The sequence below is a fragment of the Sturnus vulgaris genome, chromosome 21 (assembly GCF_052056855.1).
Source record: "Sturnus vulgaris isolate bStuVul1 chromosome 21, bStuVul1.hap1, whole genome shotgun sequence".
Classification (NCBI taxonomy): Eukaryota; Metazoa; Chordata; class Aves; order Passeriformes; family Sturnidae; genus Sturnus; species Sturnus vulgaris.
In genome coordinates this window covers 5,041,581-5,052,537 of record NC_142263.1, presented here as the reverse complement: position 1 = coordinate 5,052,537, position 10,957 = coordinate 5,041,581, and the positions used below count along the sequence as shown (strand labels likewise).

General features: G+C 47.3%; 1 protein-coding gene across 3 annotated transcripts in view; it reads right to left on the bottom strand.

Moving 5' to 3' along the window:
• Nucleotides 1-199: 199 nt before the first annotated feature.
• MYO1C (myosin IC) overlaps nt 200-10,957 on the bottom strand; it is a 49,310-nt gene continuing 38,552 nt past the window's right edge. For all 3 annotated transcript variants that reach the window (XM_088177142.1, XM_088177141.1, XM_088177140.1), the window contains exons 11-32: nt 10,789-10,867; nt 10,059-10,164; nt 9,681-9,761; nt 9,256-9,347; nt 8,640-8,734; nt 8,459-8,505; nt 8,142-8,222; nt 7,875-7,980; nt 7,282-7,399; nt 6,956-7,069; nt 6,703-6,779; nt 6,527-6,595; nt 6,209-6,293; nt 5,855-6,014; nt 5,145-5,228; nt 4,027-4,120; nt 3,862-3,917; nt 3,300-3,435; nt 2,743-2,813; nt 2,380-2,477; nt 2,126-2,225; nt 200-1,618 (exon numbers count right to left, since the gene is read on the bottom strand). In XM_088177142.1, the coding sequence (XP_088033268.1) occupies nt 1,592-1,618; nt 2,126-2,225; nt 2,380-2,477; nt 2,743-2,813; nt 3,300-3,435; nt 3,862-3,917; nt 4,027-4,120; nt 5,145-5,228; nt 5,855-6,014; nt 6,209-6,293; nt 6,527-6,595; nt 6,703-6,779; nt 6,956-7,069; nt 7,282-7,399; nt 7,875-7,980; nt 8,142-8,222; nt 8,459-8,505; nt 8,640-8,734; nt 9,256-9,347; nt 9,681-9,761; nt 10,059-10,164; nt 10,789-10,867 (1,976 nt within the window). In that variant the 3' untranslated portion in view covers nt 200-1,591. The remainder of the gene's footprint in view (nt 1,619-2,125; nt 2,226-2,379; nt 2,478-2,742; nt 2,814-3,299; nt 3,436-3,861; nt 3,918-4,026; nt 4,121-5,144; nt 5,229-5,854; nt 6,015-6,208; nt 6,294-6,526; nt 6,596-6,702; nt 6,780-6,955; nt 7,070-7,281; nt 7,400-7,874; nt 7,981-8,141; nt 8,223-8,458; nt 8,506-8,639; nt 8,735-9,255; nt 9,348-9,680; nt 9,762-10,058; nt 10,165-10,788; nt 10,868-10,957) is intronic.

Sequence of the window (10,957 nt, the reverse complement as noted above, 5' to 3'; positions counted from 1 at the left end):
CCTATCTAAATCCCTGGGAAATGGTGAATTCCTCTCACCTGCTGTTCCAGCACTTCTCATCCAGTGCATAGATGGAGAGAAGGGACCCAGGTTATCTGCTCTGCTGGGAACAACCTGCTCCTTGGAATGGACACCAGGCTGGGGCTGGGGTCAGCCTCCCCCTAAGCCACGTAAGGAAACTGCACCAAAGACAAGGGGGTTTGGTTTTTTTGTAAAAATTTATTCAGCGTAGTCTGGCAGAGGTTATACACCAACATCTGCAGCGTGCTCTGCACACACTGAGCACAGCTGGGGATGCCTGCAGTGTATCCCACATTCCAACCCACAGCAGGGCTGGACAATGGCATTGTGTCAGGAACCAGAGCAGAGGAGCCCGAGCTGAGGGTGAGAGAGGCAGCACTGGCTGAGGGTCATTGAGGGCTGGCTGTGGCTGCAGCAGGAGGGAGGGGAAGATGTCTAAGGCAAGCAGAGCAGGATGCAGAGGCTGGGCTGTGCAGCTGTGCTGTGGATGCAGCAGGAATTCCCCATGGAGCCCTGCACCCTGCAGCTGTTTGGGTTAAAGGAAGGTGCTGAGGAGGAAGCATCTGCAGCCAGCACCCAACCCCTGTGTCCCTGTGGGGCAGCAGCAGTGCCCAGCCCTCCCTGGTAAGGCAGCACTGAGGCACTGCTATAAATACTGTGGGAATCAGACTTCCAGTTACGCCTAGGAACAAGAGGAAAAGCCATTTTTCCTGAAGGTGCTGCTCTGAGCCTGCGGAGCTGTGTGGGGAAGGGGCAGTGGGGACTCCCAGGCAGGGAAGGAAAGGCAGGGGGGAAGCTCATGTTCATCCCATGGCCAGCCCAGAGCAGCGGTAACCTCTGCAGTTTGTATTACATTGTGTGGATATGAAAAATTCTTATAAAAATAGCAAGAAATGGGACAGCTGACTTCAAAAAAAGATAAAAGTCTCTGGCTCCTGATCATGAAGAAGTTACACGATGGGTTTTTCAGTTTATACCTTGTAACCATAAACGAAAAACAACAAAAATTCCAAATCTAAAACATAGAAGTTTCCATATCAACTCCATCTCTCGTAGTGCATCTCATCCTTGGCTATAAAGTATTTACAGGTTTTACTCATTTACACAATATGGCTTCACTATATTTGTAACACAAAGCATTAAAACATCTCCAAGCAAAATTCTTCATAAAACATTCTGAATACAAAGTTTGGCATTTCAGTGATTTGGCTGAGAAAGCAGCAGAGTTACTTGTTTTCTGATTGTGCTTTTTTTGGTGATGATAAGCACAAATTTTGGTCATTTCCATCAGGGCTTAAACTCTCCCTCAAAGCCCAGCTGAAGGTCCCGAGCTGTGGTTGCAGGGATGCTGTGCTGGACCCCACATTCAGTCGGGTAAGGAGGAGAGGAGAAGGCCTTTGTTTGGGACTTTGGGAGTAAGACAAGAGAGCAAGGATGTATTTTGTGGTTGTTCTGAAAGTGCAGGTCTTTGGTAATAATAGAAAGAGCAAAGCGAGGAAGGGGGGGTTTGCTGGGAGCAACGTTCAGCCAATTCTGTGGAGGGAAAGGTCCTGGAGCAGGGAATTTGTCATCATCGGGAATTCAACCGAGGAGCGACCTGCAGGACAAGGACAGGGCTGAAAGTGTGTTCAAAATGCTGCAAAAATTCCAATTCCTGAACATGCAGAGGCTGGGCAGCCTCTGGTCCTAATGGGAGCTGTGCTGGAAGGGGAGTCAGTGCAGCTGGGATTTGTTCTGAATCTATTTCTGAATAAGCTGGGTCTGATTGCATGAATCAGCTCTGGGGCTGATCTGACTGCCAGCATCACCACAAAAAAGCTGAGAAGGGGGGAGAGGATTTTATTTTAGTTTTTAAATGTATTTAAAATTTGATGTTCTATGGAGTAAATGAATCTTAAGGGGTGGAAATAAAGAGTGCTAGGACAGTCTCCAGCTGAGTGTGAGTTTGGCAGCCCCTCAGGGCTGCAGGAGCCCCATGCTCAGCTCCAACTGGGGGAAAGGCTGGGATAGCAGGGCCCTGCCATTGGCAGGGACATCCCAGGGCATGTGTCTATGCCAGAATGCTGGGTTGGATCCAGGGTAAGTGATCCCAGCCCACACTCACCACTGTTAGATGCCCGTTCTTGGCTTTGGCTATGAGCAGTTCTGATCCCGAGATGAAGTCGATGATCCCTTCTTTGCCTTGTCCCACTGTGAACTTTATGCTGTGAAGAGCAAAGGGTGAGAACAGCCCTGGTGAGCGTGTGGGACTCTCCAGGAGCTGGGTGTCAGCAGAGCTGCAGGAGATTCTCTCTGGAGCCTTGCACTGGGTACGTTTGGATGGGGTACAGGAAGAAGCGGGGCCCTGGTGTCACTCACCTGCCCTGGTTGATGTTAACATTGTTGATTTTGTTGGCCAGAATGGCTGCTTTTGTCAGTGTCTCAATCACGTGGTCACTCTGCAGGACAACGTCTCCCTGGGAGGAGAGTCCATGTTTAGGATCATGGTTTTGGTGCCCCTGTACCAAAACTACCCTGCTGTAAGGGACGGGGATAGCAGCAGAGAGGGTGAACAAGCACTGCTGAGCCCCGCTGAGAACACAGGGAAATACTAGTGAAAGATCTGGCACAGTGTCACATCCCTGTCACCTTGTCACCCCTCCTCCCAGCTGGCTGTGCTCCCTATGCCTTTCACCCTTTGTCCAGAGGGGGCTGGAGGCGGGAGGGCTGAGCCCCGGGTACCTTCTGCTTGTTGTCCTCACAGTGCACGTGCAGCACAAACAGGTTGTCGCTCAGGCTGCTGACAGAGATGCCTGGGGGAGAGACAGGAGAGTCACCGGCACTGCCCGACCTGGGGAGGGCTCAGAGCCTCTCCCAGGAATGCAGCAACTGCTCCACACAGCACAGCTGAGAGGCTGCAGGGGGCTCAGGGGCGATGCAGGCTCGGCAGTTCCCCCTCCCTAAGAATCCAGTCCCTGTCGGATATTCCAAGGGCCAAAAGCTGCAGCAGTGGCTCAGGCAGCTGCTGTACAGGAATGGTGCAACTCCCCTGTGGCCAGGCCCTGCAGCTGGGAACTCAGGGGGAGGGTTGAGGGAGATGAATTGAGTCATTTTGGTGACATTTTATGTAGCTTCATTTTAGAAAAATATGATTTAGATACTAAAATGCTTGCCAGGATTAGCTCATCCCCTTATAGTCCAGGACAAAGCCAAACTGGAGTTTGCAGTGGTACCTATCAAAGTGCAGCTGAGGTGCAGGGTCAGGGGAGTGCCCAGCCCCATCCCTGTGCCCTTCCCACCTGTCAGGTTGGAGTAGTCAATGCGCTGCTTGATCTTGGACTCCTCCACCACGATGGCCGAGTTCTGGGTGAGCAGCAGCTGCCGTGACCTCGCCTTGTAGCCCTTCCTGTCGTACTTGACCACGGGCACTGCGTACTGAAACACGAGTGAGCAGGGCCACATCCCCCCGGGGCACTGCCAGTCCCCAGCAGGCACCGACCAGGGCTTGGGAAATCAGGAATGCAGCAAATTCTCTGTGCCAGAACTTCCTCAAGGCCCCAGAGCAGCTCTGGACACACCCTGGTGGCTGCACTGCCTGCGGACTGGGAAACTCAGGTTTGGTGTCACTTTGGGAAAGGTTTCCCCCCCTTCCCTTCCAGCTGTAACCCATTCAATTCTTAACTGACATCATTAAACTGCCCTAATCTCCACTTTCTAATCCATCAACTCTTCCCAGACTGTCCTCAGAAGTACTACAAGCTTAATACAATGTAAAATTCTTGCTGTATTTTCTCCAGAAATCTAATCTACCCCTCTGCTAAGTAATTAGGAGCTTGACAAGAGCTGGGACACATCTCTCACCTTAAGTGCTTCATTTTCTAATGCTTGAAGGACTTTAGTATTTATTTCTTCTCTACCTGTATTAAAACCAAAGAGGTGGGGGGTCAGAAAGGAATTTCCAGCAAGAAAAGAGTTCGTTAATCCTCCCCTTCCTTCCTCCTGTTAAACTTGGCAACCCCCACTCACCCAGTCGAGTGTTGATGAAGAGCCTGGGAACACTCTGAGGATAATTGTCTTTTTTACCCTTGAAAATCTCACTGGCGATTACTTTTTGTTCCAACTGCAAGGACAAAATAAGTTTTCTTGTTTAGTATAAATTTCTCCTTATTAAAAAGATACATTTCTGTTAGAAGATATGTTCCCTTTGTGCTTTTACTAGCAGTCAGCCTTTAGTTCCTGTTTGGACGAGGGGTCCCCCTAAACTTTCAGTCCCTGGAGGTGGCAGAGCTGCAGCCCCTGTCAGTGACCTGAGCCCTGGGCTCCAGGAACAAACCACAGACTGGGAAAGTGGGAAATCCCCAGTGCTGTACTTGGGGCCAAGGCTGTGACACAGGACAAGGCACCTGGGATGATTTACAGGGAAAAATGGGGATAAAAGAGGCTCCTTATCAGTGAGTCTGGTTTGCTGAGCTGAGCTGAGTTAATCCCATGTCCTTAATCACAGGCTCAGCCTTTCATTCCAGGTGTCCATGCACTGCAGGAGGTCAGAGACTGTGCAGTGAAAAACCTTCATGGCAGTCACAGCCAACATCTATTATGTCTCTTAACTGACCTTTTTTTAAATACAAAAACTCCCTCCCCCTACCTTTCCATGAGATGACTCAAATCTCAGTATCATTTTTTTTAGCTACAACAGAGCAGCTGAAACTGCTCCTGTAACTTCTCTGTTTGGAAAATGACTGGGTTTGTGTCTGCAGGATTCTTACTCTTTACTTTACATGGTACAGGCAGAATAATGCAGCTTCTTATATTTTTAGCTTCCATGGGCAGAGTAGCAAGGCCTTTCAATAGAGAAATTATATGTGGGGGTTTGGCTCCACAGCCTGTCTAAATAGTACCTATTGAAATATGTATAGAATGGGGTCTCTTCTATGCACATTCCAGGCTTTTAGTGTTTTGTGTCTAACCTAAACCCAAACCAGTGCCTCTGTTCCTGTGGCACCCCAGAAAGCAGCAATTCACAGCCTGAATGCCCTGAGTCCCAGAGCAGGGCCCTGGCCCTCCCATCCAGCTGCTCCTCTCCCCCATTCCCTGTGAGTTCTGCCCTTGGGAATTCAGAGAAACCCTGCAGAGGTGCCCTGTACCTGCTGCTTCCACTCGGGGCTGATCCTCTTGCAGTAGGTCCAGACCATGTTCTGCATGCAGAGCCTGCGCAGGAGCTGCGACGCCTGCAGGGAGCAGGGCAGAGGGGATGGCTCAGAGTGGGGACAAACCCACAGGGACAAAACCCCAACAGCCCAGAACCCACAGGGACAAACCCACAGGGACAAAACCCCAACAACCCAGAACCCACAGGGACAAAACCCCAACAACCCAGAACCTCTGACAAACCCAACAGAGCAGCACCAACTGCAGAAAATGCACTGCTGAGTTAAAAAGCTGTTTCCTGACCAAGAATTAAATAGTAAGTAATTGATTTTTTGCCTTTCTCTATGAGGGTTTGCCCTGGGACTTCTCCAGCTGCTTTAGAAGGGGAATAAACACCAGGATCCCTCCTTTCTGCACTGCTGAGCCCTTCCTTCCTTCCAGCTGTACCTTCAATCCAAACAATTCTTTGGATAAGGTAACTGGGATTTTCTGCAATATTTTGTTTTGAGCAGATAAACCAATTCAAGCAGATGCAGAATAATAACAGCAACAGAGGGAACTGAATTTTTAGAGATAAAAATCGAAGGGAATTTCAGAAATGGATGAGAAACCCAGGAGAAAATGGTGTTGCAACAGCACCACGCTCCAAGAAGCTGCAATCCTCTAGGCCTGGATTCCCCTCCCACATCCCAGGGCTCATTCCCACCTCACACAGTGATGGGGGAGGAGTTGGCCACGATTTGTCCAAGACATTTTTTGGTAAGTTCCTCTTGAGGTTCATCAGGAAGGAGACTCGGATGTAATCCAGGAAATATTCGTTCTCTGGGCACCGCGGGTGGTTCCGGTAAATGAAGCCTTTAATGAACCTGTGGGGGTGGAAAATATTGTTAGAAAATTTTAAAAGTCATCAAAATTAGTGGTATTTAAAGATTGTATTTCCTGTGCTTTATTTAATAGTTTTAATTTATTTTTTAAAAACTCTAGTGACAAGAAAGTTTATTTTTAGCATCTTATTGTTAAGGAATGTGATGTTTGAGGGCTTGGGCTGCTCTTCACACACCTCCTGATTGTCTCCACTGCCCATTTCCTCTTGGCAGCTTTTCGGCGTCCCAGGGTTCCCCTCCACCAGGACTGGATGGTGATGGCTAAAAATAACACAAAGATTTTGCATTGAGGGAGCTCCTCCATCCCCAAACTGACTCCACACAAAACTGGCACCAAAAATTCTCAGGAAAACCCACTCTGGAAATAACCAGCTTTCAGTGGGGCATGGGGGCAAGAATATGAGTTTTTAATAATATAATACATGGGCTAAATGTCAATAAAAGGATGGGAATTGCTGGGGGAACATCTCTCCCTCTTTCTGTGCCTCTCATACCTGAGTGTTTCATGGTCAGGAATTTCTTCCGGCGGTAGAAACCTCTCCACGTCGCCTGCATTTTTGTGGCTGGAATTGCAAGAAAAGCAGCAATTTGCAACTGTGACCAAGCACATTTTGGTAGAAGAAGACTCAACTTTTTAAATAGAAATCCACTGCAAGTGTTAGTGCCTCACCCAGACTCTGCTTCCTCACTTCCAGAGCATCTTCTGTCGCAAACAAGGTCTTGGGAAAGCGAATAAAAATCTTTGTTCTGGAAATAGAAATGCAGAATTACATTTTACATGCTGGAGCAACTTGCTTTTGGCATCCCCTTTGGCCTCTGTAATATTTCCTTCCCCCATTATCTAGAGAAGCTTTATTTTATTTCAAAGGGACAACAGGGACATGCAATGATTCATAACCTCAAATGGAGAACACAGAACTGACCGTCCCATTTTGTATTCTTCTGGTTTGTAGCCAAGATGCTTCACCAGCACAGCCACCCCATCATAGGGCCGCCCATCCCACGTGGGCCACGTCTCTGGACACAGGGATTTGTACCTGGGGATTGGCAGGAGGGGAAATCTCAGGGAGAGAAGTGCAATCCAAGGAGGGAGAGAGGCCAGGGGAAGGGAGAGAGCCCGAGCTTCCCATCCCTCTAGGTGGTAACACTGCCTCTCTGTGCTGTTCAAAACAGCTCCCAGCCTCAACATCAATGGGAGGAAGCTCAGGGAGAGGGAGCAGCAAAGGGAAGAATTCCAAAGCAGCTTCACCTCTGCAGGAAAATCTCGTATTTTCTGCGGTAGGCGAAGCCGGCTCTGCGCACCCGCAGGTTCTCCATCAGCCCCAGGTATTTCACCTGGTGTCGGATCAGGACTTCATCAAATCGATCTGGGCAGGGCATGGAAATGGAGAAACACAATCAGTGCACGGCTGCCCCTTGCTCTAGAGAAGGGCAACGTTCAGCTCTTGCATCTCACACAATTGCCTTTAACCTCCAATGAATCCTCACAGCACAAGTCCCACACAACTTTGTGTCTCCTGCCTTCTCCCCTCCCATCCCTTTTTAATTATTTATATTTAGCTCCAAAATGAAATTTTCTTTTTGGGACGTTTAATGCATAGAGGAACCAAAACTGAAGGACAATAAAAAAAAGTCAATAATTCTTGACTTTAACCACGACCCTCCTGTACCCAAGAGCAGTGCTCCCACTGCAATTCCTGGCTGCTGGCACTGCCACCCCCTGCCTACAGGAGCCCAGGCACAGACCCAAAATGAACCTAAAATCGAGCAGGGCTTCATGTGGCTCCTGTCTGTGCCTCCCTGACTGAGATCAGTGCTCTGCCTCTGTCCCCAGGGCCATACCAGCCTGTTTGGCATCGTTGGGTTTCATGCAGCGAATGTAGGAGGGTTCTTTGGACATCAGGATTTCCATGAGTTTGGAGAGGCTGTTTTTGAACTGAGTTGCTGCCTAGGAGAAGAAAAAAGAAAACTACACATGAAGGGATGACTTGGAGCTGGCTACAAACCAGCAGAACACAATGTGAGGGGTTTGCATTCAGATCATGTCAGGGAGCTCGTGTTTTAAAAAGAAGAAACAGCCACAGCCCCCTCCAGCTCTTGAGTTCTCACCGTTTCAGGTCTCTTTTTGTCTGTCAGCTCTGTCCTATCAAAGCACTGGTTTATGATGGGGTTCTCTGAGTTGCACATGGTCTGCAGAGAGAAATGTTTTCAGAGATGAAGTACAGAGAACTACCAGAGAAACCTGAGGACAAAACTATTTAAAATAACAAATTGAACACTGGGATCTCAATCAGTCTTTCCAGAGCACAGCCCTGTGAGGACACAGCCTCCAGGTGGAGTCCAGAAGAATCCTTTCCCTCAGGTGCCACCTGATTTTAAACCCAACTCCTGATTCTGACCTGGAAACCTCCTCTCTCCACACTCACCTCCTTCAGGTTCCGGAAGAGAAGGTCGTTGTTCTTATCTAGAAAACCTGCAAGAAAAACAAACCACTCAGGCTGTTACACTGGAACTTCAAGGCAGGGATTTGAGATTTGAAATTAATCTGGTCGATCAAATGATGTGGGGATGTATTTTAGGCCCAGATTTTTGGTTTTTCTGTGTTACCTGCTACACTGTAAGTGACATCCCCAGCGTAGTGCGAGAGCCTGAACTCCTCCCGCCCCAGCGACTTCCGAGTCTTCTGGTCAGCGAGTTTGTGCCTGGAGAGGGAGCAAAAACCTTCAGGAGAAACAAAATCCTGCAGGATTCACTTCAAAAAGCACCAGGACTGCGCAAAGGCAAGCAAGGAATGTAAACTGGACTTGGTGATTTTCAGACAAATAAAGTTATCCACCAGCACGTCATTAAAGTGTCATTACATGTATTTATGTTTAATTAAAAGAGGAGTTTCAGTGTTCCTTTCAGAGTGGTTCTGTGTGCACATAACATCCTAAACTGAGCATTCAGAATAAAAGCAGAACATTCAGAATAAACAGACATTTGCAGCTCCAAAACTGAAGTAGATAATCTGCAAGGTGAGAGGTGAGTCAGTAACAAGAGTTTTGTTGCCCCTATTATTTCTGAAGCTCAGTCAGGCACTTAGTGTTGAAAACCTATTTTATATTATCTTAAATATCAATCAAATCTCTTTGTAAAAGAAACTTATCATCTTTTATGTGGGACCCAGCACGGTGAGGCTGTTATTCACACACTGGAATCCCTCAGCAGAGGGAACACTCACGTAAGAAAATGAGGGTGGTTCTTCACAGTCTCCTCCAGTTTCTCCAAGAACGTCGTGTCTGTGGCATCCCCAGGTCTCAGACACTCCTCATCCTACAGACACACAAATTCCAGGGATTTCTCACTGGGCTCTGCCTCACTGAAACTGCCCCAGTTTGGCCCTTTGGCCTTTCTACAGGCAGCTCAATAAACGAAGCTGAAAAGGAAAACATTTCCCTCCTTCCAGACTGCCTGGACTGGGAGCTGCTTTCCCCAGAGCCCATGGAGGTGATGCAATGACTTTTCATGGTGTCACTATTCAGTGTATTATTGCTCTTCCCACCTACTCAAACACTTCCAACAGAAACTGATTTTTCCCATGTTTCCCCCTTTGTTTTCCACTACACTGCCCAGAATTTTTCATTCAAAAAGATGCCTTTAACTCACCAAAATAGAAATGATGCCTTTGAATTTCTCTTCCACCAAATCACAAATTATTTTGTTATTGAAATACTGAACTGGTTCCCACTGCAAAGATAAGAAATCACACTTAGGTGAAAACAACTCTAGACTGGAAAAGAAATTTCAGAACATTTCAGAGAGCACCTGACTTAATCTTTCTGTCAAAGCTTTTTCACTCATCACATTTGTTTTCCTAACATTGCCTTTATTAAAATCAGGCTAAAAGCTTGGCATGGCATTACTCACTTCCAGCTGTGTCACACAGTTACCAGGGGTTTCAAAAAGAAGGGGAAAAGGAAAATTCTTTAATTCCTTGATTGGGAGATGGTGCCAGGAGAGGCAAGAGGGGATTTGGGCTCTTACCGCGATGCCCTCGGACTCGTACTCCTCCTGCTCTGACTTCAGGGTCAGCTCTATGAAGAGCTGCTGCAGCTTTTCGTTGCAATAATTAATACAAAACTGCTCAAAGCTGAAAAGAAAAAATCAGAAAAATTATCAGTGTTTGTACAGAAGGATGTACAAGCAGTGGGAGCAGCAGGGATACAGTAAATCGAGAGAAATAGATTTTGTGAAGTATTTACTGACTGTATGCATTTAATACGTTTATTATTTAGGGAAACTCAAAGAGTTCCAGAAGGAGGGAAAAATGGACATGAAGGATGGAACATGGAGGAACACAAAAACCTTGAATAAAGGCCCAATAACACTGCAAATTTGAGAATCTTGGTTCAGTGCTACCTGCCAGGGAGGTTCCAGACTCTGCCAGTCCCATCCCCTGGTCCATCACCACCATGGGAAGATGCCACAACAGCCACCCCTGGGCTGGAGAGCTGGACAAAGGCACAGCTCAAGGTAAGGCAAGAATACACCAAAAAACCCACAGTTTATTTAAAATACCAGGACCATTAACAGCTGTAAATGCTAATTATTAGCTGGTTATCCTAAAGAAGCCCTGTGACTGTCAGTTTTTTCACTTGATGTCCTGACATTCAAATGCCACCTCTTTTACTAAGAAATGGAATAAAACCTTGTTTCACAAGGGAGAGAAAACAACATAACTGAATAATATAATTCGGAATTTATCAAAACAAACCTGTTGTGCTGGAAAACCTCAAACCCATAGATGTCCAGCAATCCTAGAACTGTTGTACTTCTCCAGCCTGGAAACTTCTCTTCCTGCAACAGAGCAGAAAACAAATGTAGGTATTTACTCACAGCTATGAACCATCCCTGGCTCTCCATCATTTAATCACAGCGTTCAC